The sequence below is a fragment of the Aphis gossypii genome, chromosome 2 (genome assembly GCF_020184175.1).
Source record: "Aphis gossypii isolate Hap1 chromosome 2, ASM2018417v2, whole genome shotgun sequence".
Lineage (NCBI taxonomy): Eukaryota > Metazoa > Arthropoda > Insecta > Hemiptera > Aphididae > Aphis > Aphis gossypii.
Window position 1 is genome coordinate 65,489,335 of NC_065531.1, and position 22,696 is coordinate 65,512,030.

The 22,696-nt window shown below is 26.0% G+C and overlaps 2 protein-coding genes across 2 annotated transcripts; both read left to right on the forward strand.

The window, feature by feature from the left end:
• The first annotated feature begins 6,502 nt into the window (after positions 1–6,502).
• LOC114124039 (zinc finger protein 883-like) lies at positions 6,503–14,678 on the forward strand. The gene is made up of 5 exons (XM_027987203.2): positions 6,503–6,641; positions 6,726–6,769; positions 8,060–8,206; positions 8,918–9,022; positions 10,516–14,678. Exons 2-5 carry the CDS (start codon positions 6,750–6,752, stop codon positions 12,368–12,370), a joined length of 2,127 nt encoding a protein of 708 aa, XP_027843004.2. The 5' UTR covers positions 6,503–6,641; positions 6,726–6,749; the 3' UTR covers positions 12,371–14,678.
• Positions 14,679–14,814: 136 nt separating this feature from the next.
• LOC114124038 (metalloendopeptidase OMA1, mitochondrial-like) lies at positions 14,815–17,892 on the forward strand. The gene is made up of 2 exons (XM_027987202.2): positions 14,815–16,458; positions 16,850–17,892. The coding sequence occupies exons 1-2, from the start codon at positions 16,298–16,300 to the stop codon at positions 17,793–17,795; spliced, it is 1,107 nt and encodes a 368-aa protein (XP_027843003.2). The 5' UTR covers positions 14,815–16,297; the 3' UTR covers positions 17,796–17,892.
• The last annotated feature ends 4,804 nt before the right edge of the window (positions 17,893–22,696 follow it).

The following is a 22,696-nucleotide window of genomic DNA, read 5'->3' on the forward strand; positions in this document are numbered from 1 at the left end:
GTTATGGATTTTTACAAATAATTTTAAAAAATGAAAATTGTACTGTACATGAAAATGATTGTATGATGAAAATGGTAATAAAAACATTTAGTGGTCTATTATTATTTTTTAGATTCTGAACGAAATGATAAATGTATTAATTTTACAATGAAGTGTTTTTTGTGTGTGTGTCTGTGTACAGCATAACAAATAGTCAAAATAATGTTTCATTTCTAAATTCGGGAGTGGTTTCCGATGAAAAAAAGATAATATTCTTGGTACATTTTATAGAGGTCAAAAGTAAACATTTTCCAACAATTTTCAAAAAAAATCGAGAAAAACAAAAAAAAGTGACGGAAATACAGGAATTTTTACACAAAACCAGTTTTCAACCAAATCGATTTTTTTATATGGTTGTAACTCAAAAACTAATCACTGTAAATACTTGAAATTTTCACCACATATTTATATTATCATTAATAATATATGGCTTTTTTTTACATGATTTTTAAGCTATTTATAGACCACTGAAATTTTGCGATTTTTCTGAGAATTTTTTTTTAAATGTCGATAAAAAAATTTTGGATGGCCAAAAAAACTTGAAAATTTAATACAAGTTTCCTTATGAGTTGTTCTTGTTGTAGTTAAAATAAAATTAAAAATCGTTAGTCACATTTTTTTTTATAAGCGTTTATAGATCAAATTTTTACGAAAATTTGCAAGTAATTTTGTAAAATCTTAAAAATGTTTGTGTTTATATTTAAGGTTGAAGAATTCAACACTAAGTTTTCTATAAGTTTCCCGTCAAGTAGCTAAAGAGAAAACTCGAAAAATCATAATAGGAAAAATGTTATATGCGATTGAATTTTAAATGTTTACGAAATTGCGTAACGATAACGATTTATCTTCAAACGAAATTAAATATTTGTTATAATTCAAAAAGTATAAGTCGTAGGTACTTGAAAATTTCACCAGTTATTTAGATTGATATTTTCGTTGTATAAATTAATTTTAAAAATATTACGCTTATTTTAATGTTATTTATAGGCATTTTAAATAATTGATTTGTTTAGTTTTTTTTTTTTTTATAAATCTCGATAAAACATTTTTGGCCGGGTCAAAAATGCTTGAAAATTAAATTAATACAACGTTCCTCATAAGTTATTCTTATAGTGATTAAAAAATTATAGGAATACATAGGCACAATTTTTTGATTAGCATTTTAAGTTCAAATATTGACAAAAATTCGTTAAAATCATGAATACTTGCAAATTATTTTGTAGGTATAATTCATAAATATTTTTGTATAATTAGCTAAGAGTTGAAAATTTAATATAAGATTTTCTATAAGTTTAGTTTATAATAATTTTAAAAGAACTTACATTTTTATGTATTCAAGCCATCAAAACATAAACCACCTTTTTCCCCAACCACTGAAAATTATATCCTAGGCTAACAAAACATCTTCGTTCAGAATCGTTATTCGTATACAATGATACCTATCATTGGATTCAAATTTAACACTCCTAAACTACAGGCAACTACAGCAGAGCGGTATCCACTTACCCGCTTTTTTCTTTTTAAATACAATGAAATATCAAAAATCGTTGAAAGAGAAATAATTGTTTTACTGGTGAATATTGTACGTCGTAAAAATTTGAATTTTAAATTCTCATAAAAAAATTGATTTGGCTTTTTGATAAAATATTTTTTTTTCATGAATTTTAACTACAAAATGATTTACTTATTTTCCCAATTTTTATGAATTTTGTCAAAATTTTAACTTTAAACACATAACAAATATCTTGACTAGATTTTCGATTGAAAAAAGTTAAGTAAATAACATCTTATGAAAAGGTTCCTATTAAATTGTCTACATTTAATGCATATTTTTAGAAAAAATTTCTAAATTTTTTTCTAAAATTTTGTAAATACCGTAAGTACAGTGTCGTGTAGCGTGTACTCCAACCTTAGATCATATACTATGGATGGAGCCACAGAGTATTACATCAATCCAAAAACATTTTGCCAATATTGCGACGAATCTGTTGATGAGGCGTTCAATCTACGCATGCGCAATACAACTCCTCGCATATTTATCCATAGGTTACAATGGATAGGTACAATGGATAAATACGCGAGGAGTTGCATTGCGCATGCGTAGATTGAGCGCCTCATCAAGTGGCTCGTCGCAATATCGGCAACAAAAAAATACACAACGGCTCCATCCATAGTATATGATCTAAGACTACAACACTGGATCACGTCCGCTATATAACACGAATAAATTCTGTTACCACTTACCACTTGCTATGAAAACTTGGTCACAATATTGGTTGAATAAATTCAACGGTATATGAGTTTACCTCATAGTAATCATAGTTTAAACCACGAATTAAGATATATCTTAATTTGTGGTTTAAACCTCCGTTACTGATTTTACCGGCCGAATTCGGCGGTTTAACCTTGGTTTAACTAATATTGTAATACGGGCCCTTAATAATTGTAGTTATCATCAGCCGCGGTGGCGTCATTTGGACCTCGCAAACTGTACTTATTATTTTATGTATTAAAAGTCCGATATAATTTTTATTTGGCCCACTTTCTGAGTTAGCTCTAAAAAGACAAGTTTTGTGGCATACACAATATGCATAAAAAACATATTTTTCATTTTTAATAATTTATTCCACGATGTAGAAAAGATAAGGTGACACCACTCTCGTATCTTTCAATGGTACAATATTGACGCAAAAAATCGCGGCAGTTTGGTAGTTCAGAATTTAACACCAGAGTAGCCTATTCAAATGTCAAAATAATATATTTTATGTTATATTATATGGATTATTAAAATAAACTAATATTTTGGAATCATATACCAATTATTATGTAAAAATTGTAATAATATTATATGTTAGGTGTGTATTATACTACTATGTAGCCATATCGTACAGATTTATTAATTTAAATAAAATGCATATTTATTATTTATTCATTATTGAATGATATTTATATGTTTATTTATTCATTGACACATATATTATGTACAAAAATGAAATTAGTAATAATACCTACAAACAATAAGTATAAGATACGAGTTTAAAGTGTTAATAAAAACTCAAATATACTACTACCTACTGACCCAAGTACACCCAAATAAAAAATCATAATTTATTATATATTTATACAGGTAGGTATTATATGATATATAATAACAAAAAAAAAAAATTAAATATTTAGCATGATGTAGAGAAGATATAATATATATATATATATATATATATATATATAAGAAGATGCCATTTGTTCAATTATTGTAAAAATTAAAATACAAAAAATGTTATTATTTTTAATATTAGATGAGCTAAGGACAGACAAATTTAATAGGTATTAACTTAATCGGATATGATGAACATAAAAATGTGTTAACCAAAAATATAATTATTTTTTATTTACAATCAAGAATTTTTATTGTTTATGATGCAGAAAACGCAAAACGAGAAAAAAAATAAAAAACAAAAAATTTAGCGAAGCAGTCTAAACTTTTATAATTGTGTACGTAACATTGTTATTTGTTAAAATATATAACTACCTATATAATAAAACTTCTTTAATTGAAACAATTTTAAATGTTACCTAATTGAATAGAATAATTACTTTAAAATAATTCTTACGTGGTTAGTATTTTAAATTTTGAAGTAATAATATCAAAAACGACAAAAATATATATAATTATTGATATTTTACATTAAAAACAATGTGTTCACAATATAAAAACCGGCCTTCGAGCCAATGGTAGCGCTACCTGCACGAGACATTTGTACTACCTAACTGCCGGGATAATATTTACGATCGGAATATTTACATATTATGGTGTCACCTTATCTTCTCTACATCGTGATTAATACGCAACTGTTATCAGATTTATGCCGCACACAAACATAGATAATAATATAATATTATCAGCGCGTACATTTTAATAATTTCTTCCAGAGCACACGCCGACGCCGCACACCGTGAATCGTGCATTATTCTTTAGTTTTTATGTTCGTGACTGGTTTTTGTTAACGAGTCCGACGCATTGACGCTTTTGTGCTTTTCCGCCATCAAATACTGATGTCACGGATTTTCTGCAGCCGATGCCCGTTGATCGTTTTAAACTTGAAGCATCACGGATTCTCAAAGTTTTCCGGCCTATCAGAAAATTGTCGCCGCCGTCATACCTAGTGTGATTTACTGTCGATCTATTACCAAAACATCAGATCACGTTTACGCATAGAGCGGTGTTCAACAGGTCCTGTTGCAGTAGTAGTACATTACTTACTAATCACTAGGTATATAAAAATATTTGCTGCTTTATTATAGTATGATAATAATAATATAACGGTATAATACAAAACAATTACTATGTAGGTAAATGTTATAAAAAATATATATATTATATATTATATTACATTCAATCCTTGATCATCTGCAGACCAAAATTGTTTTAAGAATTATACACAAATTATATAGGTAAGTGCGTGCATGATAACAATAATACATATATATTATGTTCAATGTATAAGAAATCGTAACGATTCAATGAATCGACTTGATTCGGTTGATTAGATGTATTCAGATTATCCATATAATTTTATTATTTGAGGTTGCAGCTTCACCCAATTACATAAATAATCAAGAGTTTTGTGTGTATATATATATATATATATATTTATATTATATATTGGTGAATATCCTGTATTTTTAATGTATATTATGTTTTTTTGTAGTTCATTTGTCAGAAATAATAGATTTGTCAGTCTTTTGTGATGCTTTATTATTCAGTTGCAGGTTATTGACTCGTTAACTACTTTTAAGTTTTGATTACTCTATTTAAAAATTGAATATGGGAGTCATTTGAATTTGATACCACCTGATAGAATTCCATTTAAAAATTATGAATTAAATAAAATATTCTTTTTAATCATCTTCTGAATTCCTACATTTATTTTATTAAAACAAATTTGTAATATCACATCAATGATATCTTTTATAAATATTTTTATATTATTTTATTATTTTTTTAAACAGTGAAATATCTGGTCTAGATATACATAGTACTTACATTATAATTTCAATTTCATTATTCAGTCATAAGAAAATATTTTTATACGTTTTTAAAGGGTAATTGACTTATTCAAATTGTTACTCATATTCTTTAGTAGAACGATAGGTAGTGGGAAAATGATAAAGACAAATCGTTAGAATGTTTTCTAAGAGACACTATATCATATTGTAATTCATAATAAATATTTTCTGATCATTACTTTTATAGTTATTTATGATAATATTCTATGTACTTATACGTAATAATATTTTAATTAAATATAAAAAATAACATATTTTGGACCGCATACAACAGGAATCCCTTTATTACCTACTATAATGTAATGAAAATAATACATTTTTCTATAAATATAAATGGTTGGATAAATCAAATTGAAAAAATACCAAAAAATTAAATTATTCATTTAATAAAAACTAAATTCAAATTGGCACTTGTTAAAGTTATTAAAATACATTAAAAATGTAGGTATTAGGTTCATTTTAACTTTAAAACTATATAGGTATAATACAATTTTTAGTAACAGTTTTAAAAAAAATAATCACCATCTATTAATGAGTTGAACCTTAATGATATAATATATATGTATTCATTATTGAAATTGTATTATTATTAGTCCTATTTAACATTGATTTAAATTTTAAATAATTGCATAATTTAACATACATTTTTCAACATTACCTATTTGATTTTTAACAAATCAAGAATTGTTTTAAATAATATTATACAAGTTTCTTTGAAATCTAGAATTTAAAGACTTTGTTGAAACCTATAGAAGGCACTTCCCCTTTTCTCAATTAGTTTTATAGAAAATAATTGATTTTAGTATAAACTTTGATTTTTTTCCAATAAGTAAATTAATTAATTTATAACTTATCATCATGAAATAGAATATCCACAACATCATAACTTCTGGCTTTCCATAAAATACATAAATAGCTATAGATAAAACTTAAAGATTAGTTAATTCCATTATTTTTAAATATAAAATTTAGTATAATTTGTCTCAAAATTGAATGTTATACACGGGATTATACACTTATACATGTATTATATTTATGTATTGCTATTAGTAATTTATTTATCTATTAGTGAACTGTTTGTTAACTTATTTTTCCCCAAAACATTGTGTGTTTTATTTTATTAATTGTTTATAATAATATTATATTATTATACATTATTGTTATTGACATAAGTTTCTAAGTCAATACTGTGTACTATAGAACAATGGAAATAGATTCATGCTATAAAAAGCTTAAAACTAGTCTAAAAATTGTATTTTATAAAAAAAATATATTATAATTTTTTACAGCAAAGGCTTAAAAACTTAATGTTAAGTTTCTTATAAGTAATTTTTACAAAAACATATAATCATCAAGTATGTTTACATATTATATACAATTTTTTTTTCATAGGTATATCAAGACAACTAAAGTACAAAAATAGTTATTTTTGGGCAGTTTAAGTATACTTCCGCGAACGTGAAAACAGTTCCTGTGGTGTTGTCAGTTCCAAACTTGAAAAAAAAAGTATACCTCTACTTCTTAAATATTACTAGGTATATACTTTAATTATTAATATATTTTTATAATATGTATACCTAATTTGGTAGTTTTACTAATTAAAATTAAAATCTTTTTAGTGATCAATATTTTAACTGAACAATATGGAACATTTAAATTCTAAGTAAGTATATTTTAAGAAAAGTATTATACCTTAAAATATTTCAATGAATATGTCATTTTTAAAAATTTATTTGATTCTTTACAATATAAATTCAGTTGTATGAATGGTGATATATCAATTTATCTGTAAAAAAAATATTTTTTTTTACTCTTTTATAGTTAAAAAAGTTTCTACTACTAAAGCATAAAAGAAAACTAACATTGTACAACTTATTAATGAGATACCATCATTTGTTTTTAGAATTTAGATTGGTTTGCAGCTATCTTCCACTTTTCTATATTGTTTACTTTTCTTTTAATTTGGACATATGATATACATTGTTAAGTTTTTATTAGTCATTAAATGTTTCTAGTCTTTGTCTTCTTTTGTTATTTTTCCCTTCTATTATACATTTTAATCAGTTAGAATAATTAATGATGTTTTTTGTGACCTATCTGTTAATTTTTGTTTTTAAAATATATTTTTCTCTGTACTTCATTATTATTTACTCTAGATATTTTTGACATTCTCTTATTATCCTATAGGTTAAACACTTCTAATCTTTTTTGTTCTTCTACTGTTATAATTGTCTAGGTTTCATACCCATATTAGGGTTAAGAATGAAGGCTATTCCATTGATATGTTTACGTTTGCATAAATCCATGATTTAATTTTTAGGATAATGTTTTTTTAATGTGAGTAAGTTTTCTTATTATCAAAGACTATTGTAGCTTAAAAAATAAGTTAAATCATTTCTCTTTTATTTTTTCCATTATTGCTGATTACACTACATAGGTATGGAAATTCATTTACTTGATCAATTATTTGATATCCTCTTTATCTGCAATCTGGTTTTATTTTCACTTCAACATATGAGTTCTTCTTTTTCTTAATGTGCCGATCTGTTTTGGATGTCGGTGATCATCATAGACATACAAGCCCTATTAGTGGCACTCTAGAATAGTTCCACCAAACTTTTATCAACCCATGTTCTTCTTCTTCCAGGTGATCTTTTGCTATCTATTTTCGCTTGTAGGATACGTTAGAGAAGATCATATCTACACTTCTTCTGCATAATATGTCCAAAATACTGGAGTTTTGTGTATTGTTAATTTGTTTGTATAATTAATATTGCCCATTACTAAGCTAAAATCTTATTAGGTTATTTTACTTAAATATCAACATATTAGGTACTCAAAAAGAGAGTCCTAATATTAAAATGTTTTTATTTTACATATTATTTTCAACTTAAATGAAACTCTTCTTTTAATAATAAAATATATGTATAATGTATATTTTTTTTTTTTTTAGAAAAAAAAATATTCCTAAATTCGATAAAATATTAAGAGTATCACTTGAAAGATGTGATGATCTATTGAAATATTATAACCAACAAAAAATCAATAAAAAAATTGTTCAAAAAGACTCGGATATCACTATTGATGAAGACAATGCTCTGTAAGTATCTATTAATAAAATTTAGAATTATAGTTATTATTATATGTATTGTTTAGTTATCAATTTATCATAGAGTAGATAAGATAATTTAAATCATAAACATTATATAGTTTTTGTTTATAAACTATTTTTTATAAAAATACATTATTGGATATATTTGATTGAGATGTATAATCTGTCTATTGCGCCTTTGGTTTAAGTGTAATAAATGCATGAAAAAATTGATTTAAGTGTACCTCTGCCCGAGAAAAATAGAACAAATGTAAATAACACACATTTAATTTGGTCAAGTCAGTAATTCCCTAATGTTTATTTTTAAATATGGTTTTAAAAAAAAAAACCAGAACTTGTACCATAATTAATTCATTTTTATTATTAAATTTTCTGAGGATAGAAGTTTGGTCTAAAAAGCCCTGCCTAAATTTTGCTGGAAAATTATTAATGCATTAGAAAATATTTCAAAACAATAAATTCCATTCATTGGTATTTGAGTAAAAGAGAAACAATTTTAAAAGCAACTGACATTTATAAATAGTAGTTTATTATATTATTTTATATGAATCTTTTGATACAATTCTTGAAGGTACTTACCTTATAAAATGTTAAAAATGCAAACAAATACAAGTTTTATTATTAAATCCATACATTATTTTATTTAAATCTAAATTAAAGATATCCTTTTTTAATTGTATTATTAATTTTAATTTTTAGCCAAAAATTCAAACAAGAAAACAATAATGTTACGACTAATCTTATTCCTCAAATAGAACAACACAATATTTATGCAAATAATGAGCAAGGAGTTATTCTCTCAAAGTAAGTTGATACTTAAAGTAAAGTATTTTATGTTATAATATAATTATAATTATTTTGTATAATTTATTATAACATTGTAAGTATCTAATAAATCATTAACCACTTACAAGTATAAAAACTTGGTTGTGTTAACATAGATTTCCTCCCTTCCATTGTCCCATGTTAATGATTCATTATAAAAGAAGCAAAATGAATAAAAATGTTAACACAGGTTAATTACATATGAAAATTAAATATTTAAACTTCAGATCACTCATTTCCAGATAAATTTGTATACCTATTACATCTAAATTAAGAATTAAGATAGAACATTAATAAGACGCTATTTTTAATTTGTGGTTTTAAATAGTAACCATTTTTATGAAAATTGCTAATATTTACAATTATTTTCAATTTATAATAATTTTTCGTAACAATTAGTATCATTCCATTAGAAAAGTATTATATAAACTTTTTTAGTGTGTAGAGATACTCTGAAAAAATCATACACATCTGTGTTCTTAACTTTATGGATATGTTCAAATAACATCTAAATAAGATCAAATATTCTATTAAGTGCTATTGATGAAATTTCAAAATTCATTTTTTAAGTTAAATCATGATTTATACTTGACATTTAAAATTCCTTATAATTTCTAATTTTTTACGGATTGCATTTTGATGAAATGTATTATAACATTTTCATATGTGTGAATATTTAAAATTATATAAAATATATGTATATATTTAAAGTTTTATATTTGACAATTTAAATAACCTCATTATATTCTGGATTAACCCGATCTTTAAGCGGTTCCCTCCTGGTCATCGATTTAACCCAGAAAAAAAACCCGATCTATTATTATAGCTTGTTTTTCTGTAACCAGTAGATTTCTAAAATTCTTAACGTTACCTCAGTGCTTAATTTTCAATTATACTATGTTAAATGAATCGAATGGTGAAATTTCTGAAAGTTCCTTATAAGTTTTGTACATTACTAAAATATATCTCAGATCTCATTGTAAAACCCATAAATTCTTCGCTTTAATTAGAACAAAATATTAAATTTTAAATTTTAAATACATATAATAGTTTTAATACCTGATAAATCTTTGATAATAATTACAGTATTTAAACATCTATAAATTCATGAATTCAAAGTATAGAATTTTTCTTTGAAAATTCATTAATAAACCTTTACATAAGACTGTCTCATTCCAAATTATCCTAAATCTACTGCTTTAATTTATTGCAGTTTTGTTAAAAAGTTATGAATGTTATATATTTAAACTGGTTTATTTAATTAATTAATTTATATTATATTAACGAGTGAATCCCTATACAAAACTTAACATAGAACAATTTAAAATAAACAATATAATAGAAGTATTAATAATAATTTGTAATATAATAAAATATGATTAATGGTTCTCTCATTGACCATTATAATCGCATTATATGGTGTAATGGATTATTATTGAATTATTTTATAACAGTTATGTTTTTTATTTCAGTTCTTTCAATTCTAAAGAAAACAATGACTCCGCTATCTGTAATGATGTAAAGTATGAAGTTGACTATATTGATGATATGGTATATTGTAGCACTGTTGAAATTGAGCCTGTAAGTTCACAGTTAATATTATATAATAGCAAGTCTAAAGAGAACAAATCTTACTATTGTTCTCACTGTAAATCCACATTTTCAACTATTGAAGATTTAAATAAACACCAGGAAATACCTCATAACTTTCAAATATTTTCTAAACAATTATACGTGAAAAGTCATAATAAAACACATGACCAGAAAGAAACTTTTAACTGTGATTATTGCAATAAGGTTTTTAGTGTTAAATCAAATTTAACGGTGCATATAAGGACGCATACCGGTACAAAACCATTTATATGTGATCTATGTCATAGAGCTTTTGCCCAAAAACAAAATTTGATGTGTCATATGAGAACACATACTGGATATAAACCTTATTCGTGTCCCATTTGTAAAATGAAATTTTCTCATACGTCATTATTAGAGTACCATAAATGGAAACACACTGGTATTAAACCATTTAAATGTGAAATTTGTGATAGACATTTTTCTCGAAAATCATGTTTAGTTTATCACCAAAAACACTCCCATACAGGTGAAAAAGTGTTTGAATGTCATCATTGTGGAAAAACTTTTTATCGAAAACCTTTTTTGAAGAATCATATGCAAGTCCACAATACCTTACAATTAGAAGAATGCCATATATGTGATAAAAAGTATTCTCACAAATCAAGTTTAAATAGACATATGTTGATCCACTCTGGTGAAAAAATGTTTGAATGTGCAATGTGTAAAAAAGCCTTTTATCGTAAATTCAATTTACGTGCTCATTTAAAAGTTCATATGACAAAAAGACCTTATGAATGCAATCTTTGCAAATCAACATTCCCTACAGCATCAGAACTAGAAATTCATACAAAATCTCACACTGTTGATCGACCATTTCATTGCCAGCTTTGCGACTCGAGTTTTACATTAGAATCACTTTTTACAATTCATATGAGATCTCATACTGGAGATAGGCCATATCAGTGCCCTCATTGTTTAGTGACATATGATCAAAAGAAAAGTTATTCTTACCACTTAAAAACTCATAGAGATCATAAATTGTACAAATGTGATTTGTGTAAAGCAACATTTTTTCAAAAAAATAAATTAATTGATCATATCAGATTACATACTGGTGCAAAACCTTTTAAATGCCCAGTTTGTGATAAGAGATTCACACAAAAAGATTTTTTACAATCACATATGAGAACTCACAATATTGAAGAAAAATATAAATGTGATATATGTGGAATTTATCTTACTCAAAAATCAAATTTGATTAAACACATTAAAACACATCCCCCATTCAAAACAAATTATAAGTGTAAATTATGTAAAGCAAAATTTGTGCATAAATCCTCTTATGTATGCCACATGAAAATTCATTCTGAAAAAATTGTTTATAAATGTAGTGTTTGTGGTATTTCATTTCTAATAAAAAAGAACATGCTAAAGCATGAAAAGATACATAAAATTGAAAAGGCACTACTGAAATGTAATGTCTGTAACCAATCTTTTCCTACAAAACTAGCACGTGTAAATCATGAAAGAAAAAATCACACAGATGAAGTATTTCAATGTTTTATTTGTTATAAATTGTTTTATCAAAAAATACAAATAACTCATCATATCAAATTGCATATGAAGAATATGTCATCTGAATGTCTACATTGTAAAAAACCATTGCTAAACAAACCTATTTCAGTGAAGGAATTAAGAGCCATAACTGGAAGTAAAATAAATGTATGTGATTTGTGTTTTATCATCTTCTAATCCATTTGAAACACTATTCGCTGATGTATAAATTGAGATAAATTGTTACATTAATGTAAATTTTTTATATTCTTTTATCTGTATATTTTTTTAGTACTTACATTTTTATAATTTAGTATATTCAATCACAATTTTTCTAATTAATTTATTATCAATTGTTTTCAATAATTGTTTATAAATGGCTTATAATGGTGCGTTATCAGACTACTGAGCACATTATAATCAAGTTAATTTATTCATTGTTTTTAATTTTAATTAACAGCAATACGGAAGATTAAAAATTATATTACTAAGTTATCATTGTTCATGGTCAACAATAAAACCAATTCTTGATAAATTTTGCTTTTATATTAAAGTTAAATTATATTTAGCCATCAGAATACTTATACAATTAAATTAATTAATATTAATAATTAAGACTGAGATTTTAATGCATGGAAAATTATCTAAAATGTTTAGTATGTAAAAAACTGCAAGTTTAAATAATTAATATCGCCAACTTAAACAATTTTTGACTTTTCAACTTGCATTTTAAAACAAAAATAATTATATTGCTTAAGAATCCAACTTTTAATAAATAATGAAGATCCAAATTGTGTCGTTTTTACATTATAATATTTATTATCCTTATTTTAATTTTCAAATGGTTTTACTACTAAGAACATTAGTTTTATGGTGTTAAACATATATACTGGGATAGAAGTATTTTCAAATAAAACATGAAAATGAAAGCTAGGAATAATAAACTAAAACAATGATTGTAACACATTAAGAAGAATATTACACAATAATAGGTAAGATTATTCTATTGAAGCAACAAGCAGAACAGTTTAAAATATGACAAAATAAAACCCTGATTGTTGTGTATTAATTAAATACTATTTGAAAATAACACAATCCAATTTTTGGGAAACAATAAAAAAATAATTTTTATTAATTATTATGTAAGAAGTTGTCTAAGCCATAAGTGTTGTGGCCCAAACATAATGATATTTAGAATGGAACCATTCCCTGTGTATCATTAAATAAGCCAATTATTTAATTGATCAATCACCTAAAGACTTCTTTTGAATACACCATTTGCATACTATATGAAAATTTTTCTTTTGAAATATATTGTTGAAATATTTTAAATATTCTTAACAAGATGGGAAATATATTTAAAATCGTGCAATAGTCATCTTTAGAGGTTTCTCCAGGGCTTTAACATATGATTCAAGAAATAAAGCAAAGTTTATTCAAAGCGATAATAAAACAAACATTGTTGTGCATGGATCCTTTTAGTACTTGCTTTACAAGTCAGCTGCAAAACATACACAAATTAGTTCACCTCCAGAGCTCTGGAGATAGCAGTGAAGAAAGAAACTATTCCAATAATCAAAAAATAAAACAAATTGATGAATTAAGAGCACTTGCTAATCTAACTAAGCAAGGAATTCACGATAATTTTCATCCTCAGATGATTAATTCTAGTGATAGAAGATAAATTATTAAAACTAGAATTTTTTTTTTGTTATTTAAAATAGATCTCAGAACTTTTATTGCAATATTAAAACTTTTAGTTCAGTTAATAAACATTTATCTTTATAAAAGATTAACTAATATGAATTAGCAACTTAAAAATGTAGATTACATATGATTTAATTTAACTGTATACAAATTTTACTTTTATATAGTAAGTTAATTCTACTGATTACTTTAATGTACAGGAATTCTTAAAGCTTGAGCATTTTTTTTATTGTAATAACAGCATTTATAGTACTGTTGTCACTATAGATTTCTTAAATTAATCTTCTTCTGATTATAGTAAACCATTGTAGTGCAGCAAAGAAAATTCTGAGGCCATTCACTTGTTAATACTGCACTACTTTAATTGCTCTGCAGAGACTACAATTTATAATTTTAATGATTTTCAAGTTGAGAGGTTGGTGTAAGAAAACTGGACCTCTCTAACATACCTAATTAGTTCAATTTTCAAGAATGGATTTAAAGAAGTCACTTGAGCATTAGGTATTTTACACATTGACACATTGTCATATTGATAGTTGTTGAAATATTAGGTTTGTCATGAATCAAATAACTGACAATGAGTACACAGTTTTTTATTACATAACTTCTCCTTAATCTTAATAGTCATTGTCTTTATTTCATAACTGACAGTAGTGTTAAATGTGTTAATGTGAAAAAATTGCAATCAATTTTATAATTTTTACATTATAATATTTTACTTGTTTTAGACAATAGTTTGAGTTCTGTGCATTAAATTATTTCATTAGAAAAATTATTTGATTAAACTATACTACTTACATCATGTATTATTCTTGTATGGTGAAATTAGTTGTAGTTCAATGCTCCAAAATCTTAATAGTGTTCTAATGTTCAAAAAGGCACAACAGGCTGAGGTTTTGATGTCAATTCTGTTTATGTGAGCTCATAACATGTCACCATTACCTTTAAAACATAATATAAATAATAATATATAAATCATAATATACAATGGAGGTGCTATCTAAATATTTGCAGCCACGGTCATCTAAAACCATGTTTGATCTAGTGGCGTATATAGATTTTATCTGCTAATAGACACTTTTTAATTCTATGGTATTCCAGTTTTCACTCCTGACTCCTAAATTTATTGATAAATCATGTTTGAGTATGCAATTATCTGGTATACAAAAATGATCCATTATTTATGAAAATTTTTACTTCTCATTTTTCGCTCAGCACATACATCAATAAAATCAATTAAAAATTAAATCACAATTCAGTCAACAGTAAGTTGGTTTCGATATTCTAAAATTCAATACGGTTGAACTTGAAGTATTTTTTGACATGTGCGTATGCATACTGATTATAGGGGTTGGTATTGCGTGTAAATATATGTATATAATATATAATTATAGCTGTTTAATTTTGAGCAAATGGTCGGTATCGTTGAACTTGTTTGTAATTCTAAATTATACATATCATATTATAATATATAATTTGTAAAAAAATAATTGTTCTACTTTAGAAAATAATAAGATTTGATTTCACCAATTAAAAAATACTTTTTGAAAAGAAAGATGATAACATTTTTTTAAATAAATATCATTAAAGAAAATTGTGGATTTGATAAAAATCAAAGACTAGCTTTGTTCTCTTCATTTTGAACTTGAAGAAACATATTTTAAATGATCAAAAATATTAAGAAAATTCTAGAAACCTGATTCATAGCAACCTAGTTTTAAAATAAATTAAATTTTTAAATCCGAGTACCTATGTCATTATTTTAAATTAAGAATTAAATGATAATAGTGGGTGTATAAAAATTTTTATTCAGATATTAGATCAATTTACAAATTGTGAAGTTCTAATTCGATACATATTCAATCAATAATAACCATATATTACCTACCTTGGATATTTTCAACAATATTGTAATACTAAATTGATAAAACATTTTATAAAATATTACTTACACAACGTAACGAATGCATCACTGTGAAATAACACAAGAATTAACACAATAGGGTAACATCTGGAAAAAATATAAGAAGAAATTATTCTAAATCCGTTTTATTTAAAAATCAATTTTTAATACAAAGTTGACCACTATTCCCATGCTTAAATTTATTGCGGTGAACCAAGTTACGACTACGATTATTTTATTATATATCCTATCAATTAACATTTATGATTTATACATTTAAAATTTATTTATGAATTTGTGAAATGCAAAATATATGATTTAAAAAAAAAATTCATAAATAAAACATATAAACTATTATTGTTTAAATTGAGTTAAAGATATAATATACATTAACATTACATTATTTCTCCAAGCATTCGAGAAAATGCGTTTCCTACGATACGTATTGTTTACACAGCATCACAATTACCATCAATGTTTTTTATAAATTAAAATATTCTGGAATTATTTATACAATGTTTACTAGACTTCTTTCAAGAAATGTTTCGTTTTTGCAAATTTCAAGAACAAAATACTCTAAATCATCTTATAGTTGTAAGAGCAGTTTGGTATGTAAGATACCGAATCCTATGCTGAAAATACCTAAAAAGACTCTTCAATTGAAAAACCATGTTTGGTAATCTATTTAAAAATTAAAAAGATAAAGCCACTAACATTATTAGCTATTACATTATATTATGCACTTGTGACGAGACCGTGTAATGAGAGTTACTATCAAACAGTGATTCGAAATACGGCTAGAGAGTTAAGAAATATTCTTTTACTGACTTTACAGTATTAGTCATACCTCAAATATTATTATATTGTAAATTTTTATAAAATTTCGTATCATGTCGAATATTATTTTAACTTGATGTAGTGATCAAACACATAATATTATCTAATTTAGTACGAGAAATGAGTCACGATCTTAAGATTTCCTTTTATAAATGAAATATTTTATAAAAGTTAAGACTTTTATGACATAAATCATAACAGTTATAATATTATTGCAATATAAATTTCAGTCAAACAAGTAGACGATTCTCATTGTTACTGACGGTAATCGGTGGAATGACTGCGCGGCGGTGGTGGCTTGAGCAGACGCCTGATATGAAACGGAGGTTTGCTGACGCGGTTTGGGCGTACCGCCAAGCAATTTGTAAAATGGTGGCCATCGGGCTAGGTATGATTGGCACATTTCTGTTGTATTCCATGGAACTGGATCCACAGAGGCAGCTCTGGCGTCTGTTCATCTTCAACGATCAGATGATCGAGAAAAAAGCCGATAAAGAGGTGGGTTTTTTTCTGGACGTTATGGGCCAGTGCTGTCTTCTTAGCGTAGATCATCCCACGTACAAGCGCGTAGCCGGTATAACATCACGGATATTGTACGCCAACTCCAAGGTAGAATTGATTCGGAACCGCAAGTGGCATGTGGTAGTGTTAGACAACCCTATGGTCAACGCATTCGTCGTGGCCAACGGATTCATTTTTGTGTTTACCGGGATGGCGAACTTGGCCAACGACGATCAGCTTTCTATAATAATCGGGCATGAGCTGGCGCACTGTATTCTCCGACATATTAACAATTTTAACAGCGTCATGTTGGTGTTTCACGTGCTGTGCATGTTACCAATAACGGCACTCTTATCGATAGCACTGCCGTTCAGTTGGGCTCTGTTAACGATCTCATTGAGTCAATTTATCTTTTATGTGGGTGTAAAGCTAGTGAGGCACCGATTTCACGAAATCGAGGCCGACCGCGTTGGTTTGGAGTTAGCCGCAAACGCATGCGTGGATGTTACTCAGGGCTACCGCTTCTGGGAAATCATGGCTATTTTAAACGAGCGACCCAAGCATTTTTGGCACGTTTGGTGGATGCAAACTCATCCAACAGACATAAGCCGGGCACATTACTTATTTAGCTTGATACCTGAAGCTAAAGAACTCCAGAAACTGGCTGGTTGTTAACTAAGTTACATTTATAACTTGTATTTAAGACGCTTTTTTTAAGTGATTTGTAATTAATATGTACATGATATTATATATTTTTAATTGAAGCCTTTAAGTGTGTGTACACATTGTGTTTAATTACATTTGCCTTATATTGTTGCATCCCAACTAGGTGGATTTATGCATCAACGTATGAAATAAATACGTCGTGGTTGTTCAAGTATAAGTTAACGTTTATTAAAATATTTTTTGCACGAGTACAATTATTATAAGCTTATTGTAAAATATATTTAAAAAGATGGTGAGTAGTGTTACCACCGAACTCTTAGTGTCATAGATATCCTTAACTGTCTGCCGAGTTCTTGTCTCGGTCTCCCTTATATATGATTTCTTACAAAAGAGTGGGTGGTGATTCCGTCATACGAGGTGTCCCGAAAAGACTGCTTGTGTATTCTAACACACGATTCTTATCGAATCGCAGTGACATCGAGTTTTGACTATTTTCAAGGAGACGCGAGGTTTTACTTTAATCGTTAAATTAATATATTAATATAATATTCCACACTCTCATGTCCTGTAGGTTTAATTGCCTGTAGTATTAATTATAAAATATGAAAAATGTGACATTGTACAATCGTATGTGTATGTAATTATTAGTATGAACAGTATAGGTCCGTAACAATATAAATGATACACAATAACTGAGGAAAATATTCCTCAACGTATTTTCGCCACTCGAAGTATGTTTTTATGTGTAAAATGAGCAATGCGCTATATTTTGTCATTATGTGATGTCTCATAGTGATATACTAGCATAATTATCTATTATATATTATCTCGTGCCCTCGGCCAGTAATTGCTGCATAATGCATGAGCTTTCCGGATACAGTCGATCAGTATTCTAACATACTAATCTTTGCGAATAAACGCTGCTTACTGGACACTGGTACATTTGATGCCGAGAGGCGTATAATGGAGCTAGCTAACTAGTAACCTACCATCAACGGAGCAGATCGAAGTTATGTGAAGCGGCATGCATTGGTTGTAATAAAGTGTAATATGTGTTAACTTTCCCAATCGATCTATATTCGGTGACCATGTGTACGATAAGCGCACCTACGTAATATTCTCACGGTGTCAAGTTTTGTGATAAAATAAAACGGCATATTATGTGTATATTGGATTACTGATGCAAGCCAAGTGGCAATAAGTAATAAACAATCGAGAAACCACCAACCTAATCAAAAGGGATAAATCGATCGTCGATGACAACGACAACCACCGCAGCCATGTTAATCGATACCAGGCACCTCCGGGTAACATATATATTATATTTCCCGACCCAATCGCCGGGAATGACAACATCCGTCGCCTCTTCCAACAATCGACATCAGGTGTCTTTTCTCAACATTAGACTTACCCCAGCGCCATTGAAAAAAGTAATCTGTAATAAGAAACGGCAATTAACATTAGAACTTTTAATAGTTTAATGAAAGAATGATTGTTGGTGAAGGTTTACACTTCCTTCACTCTTAACCTGAACAGAGTATAAGTACATCTAGTAAATAGTATTCGATAATTGTCTTAATATGCACAGTTTATCATTTACACCTTTGGGCATAATTGTAGTTTTTCAAAATATTTTTTTAATAACTCATCCTGCGAAATTATCATAAGGTTTTATATCACTATTAGAAACAATTTTTTCAACGAATAGTAATAACTCATCATTTTAATTTGTTAGGAATATAATTTACCCAAGGTACCTAATTATTATAATTTATAAGCAAAATTCAGGCCTACAACAATTGCATCAAAAGGACATGTTTTTTTTTATAGCATATATAACCTTTTATTTTACATTGATTAGAAATATTACCATTTAATAACAATATTTAGAAATGTTCTAAACAGAGTTTAGAATTATGTTTTAAAATATTATTTTTGAACTTAGCAAAATTGCTGCCCGTAAAAACTGAAGTAGATGTACTATATAGTGAAATTAAAAAACTAAATCACTACATTAGATTATGGGTCGGCAACCCGCGGCCCAAAAAGCGATTTTATACAGTCCGTGAATATGATTTATAATTGGTATAAAAGTATAGAATACCACTTTATGTTAGTTAATAAAAAAAATTAAACTGTAAATAAAATAAAGTGTATGCTCCGTGAAAATTTATTTTTTATTTTTTAGCCTTTGACAACTATAAAGGTGACCACAATGGAAAGCTTACATAAAAATGATTTTAGGTGTAGTGATTTTATCCCTTGTCATTGTTCCCATCGACAACTTATTTTATTTACTATTAACTAGTTAATTCTCATTTAACATTGCAATTGATGATTTGCAATGAAAAGTGAAATGTTTAAACATGTGTTTACATAGAAATTATCAATTATCAATATCTCCACAAAACGCAAAATGCACATGCTATTATCCATATAAAACATTGAAACAGTTACTGATAGTTTCTTATAGAGCTAAATGAGCTAATACCTCATCATTTAACTATGATTGCAGCCATTAATAAATTGCAAACATAATTTGTTTTTCATTAATAATTAGTTGTATAGATTCTTGATATGTAAAACTGGGTAAAATACCTTCATATAAAATTATGGGGCTGGATAGAATGTTTTCTATGGTCTGCTTAATTTTTTTTATAATTCTTGCAGTTGCATAAATAGTTACCTAATTGGTTTTAATTTTTTTTTAAATTCTTTCATAAGAAACTAATTAACATGGCACCCAGTAATAAATAATTAAATGGACTGCTAAAATTAAATAAACTGATATTTTTATTCAAATCATCTTTATTTATGATTATGGACCGTATTTATGTAGTATTAAAATATATTGTAATACAATATGTTCAGTGATTAAGCTAATTATTAATATACTTAAAAATTAATAAATTCTTCATTATACTTTTAAATTTTAATTGAAATAAAGAATAACATTATTATCATAAAATATAATGTGCTAATATTTATCCTGATTTTTTTTTTTTTTTTTTAATCAAGTAAACATTACTTGCATTAATTTTACTCAATAATATAATTATATATTTTATTTTATTTATTCTTTTTTTGTATATTAAGCCTACCTAATTGTTTGAATATTGAAAAACAACACAAGTTCTGTTTGAAAAAAATTTAATACAATAATTTTATCCTCATTGACGTAACTTCCATATAGTTTTATTAATAAATTTGATAATCTCTTAACAAAGTCTTATTATTGCATTATAAAACAAGCATCTAGTTAATTAACTTTCTAAATAGTTTAATTTAGATTTAAAATATTTTAATGTGTTAGATGCACTGATTTAAACTTCATAACTAGTATTAGGTATATAATAAAAACAAAAAATAATATATTCAGCCACACAGGTATTAAATGTTACATATTAATGTTGTTAAATTAATAATGTATAATATATTTTATATATTTAATAATTCTTATTTTTTGAATGATAATTTGCAAACCTACCTATCCATACAAATATTTAGATTCTGACAGATTTTCTGTATTATATAAATCAATATTTATATGTACTTAATTTTAATATTTAAATGTGCATTAAATGAATTTATGCACTCATTATACTGCAGCTTCCTTAAGTAAGTACCTAAATTAGTTCCATTGGGTACATCTATATTAAAATTTCCTGTAATAGATAATATTGAATTGGTAATCAAAAATTGAATCTTTGTTGTACTTAATACGTTCTATTATTTTTCAATAACAAATCCATATCTTCCTAATTTCCTGAACTTCTACTGAACAAATTTTTTGAACAACTTGCCTGTACAGATATACCTAATATATCTAATAACCAGATTGACAAAAATAGGTTACTTATAATTAATTTAATTTTTAAAAACTAATTGTTTAATTAAATATATGGATTCACTATTATGTTTTGTTCTAATTCATTTATGACTTATGTACATATAAATAATATATATATTATATAAGATATTATTAAAATTATTTGTTATTTAAGAACACCTATACAACTGTCCTTAACAAAATATATTTTTATTATTGTTCCTTATTTAACACCTATATTTTAAGTCATTATTTTTAACAAAAACACTTACATAGACATGTTTACCAAGTAAAATTTCAATTTTAAGTACCTCTACTTATACGCAAGCATTATTAGGAATAAAATATTTTTTCTAAGCTTTAGTTCTATCATATAATAATTATTGTTTCATTAAGTTATTATAAGTTTTTAAAGCAAATTTAACACTACCTACCTGGCTAGGTACCTATTAACATTATTGTTTGGAAATTTAACAAATTGGTCAATAAATAATTTTTATATTTGATGAGTTACTACAAATTGAGCAATCATTCGATTTTTAAAGAAATAAAAAATATTTATCTTGTAAAATTGTTTTGGTAAATTTATCAAAACAATTTATGAAGTAGCTCATAATAAATTTACTACATACTCTATTATAAAATATATTACCTATATTAATATTTTATTTCAATATACGCTAGTATATGCATTAGTCATTACTCTTATATAAGTTATTAATAATAGGTACCTACTTGAAATAACTGTCTTTTTTAGTATTATTAACATCAAAATTCTCTACATATTCCTCCCATTTGGTATTATTTTTTACTAATACACTATATCATTTTAATAATTACTATACCTACGCAAATCATGTAACAAATTAATAAAAAAAAAAAAATTATGAATATAAAATTCATCCATTTTATAATATGAATACAGTTGCAAGTTCAATAAAAAAAAAAACTGAGGGTGTTAAGTTCTACATTTTTTGGGCACTTAAACTATATAATAACTATGAGATATTAATGAATTTTTAAGCAAACATTTTTTTTTCCAAATTCTCCAAAGTCAAAACTACGGCTCACAGGTCGTGCT

Bases quoted from the DNA above. Each gene is read 5' to 3' on its own strand.
- LOC114124039 (XM_027987203.2), top strand. From the start codon at position 6,750: ATGGAACATTTAAATTCTAA. The intron at 6,770-8,059 runs GTAAGTATATTT...TTTTTTTTTTAG, and splicing joins ATGGAACATTTAAATTCTAA to AAAAAAAAATATTCCTAAAT. The intron at 8,207-8,917 runs GTAAGTATCTAT...TTTAATTTTTAG, and splicing joins ATTGATGAAGACAATGCTCT to CCAAAAATTCAAACAAGAAA.
- LOC114124038 (XM_027987202.2), top strand. From the start codon at position 16,298: ATGTTTACTAGACTTCTTTCAAGAAATGTTTCGTTTTTGCAAATTTCA. The intron at 16,459-16,849 runs GTAATCTATTTA...TATAAATTTCAG, and splicing joins CAATTGAAAAACCATGTTTG to TCAAACAAGTAGACGATTCT.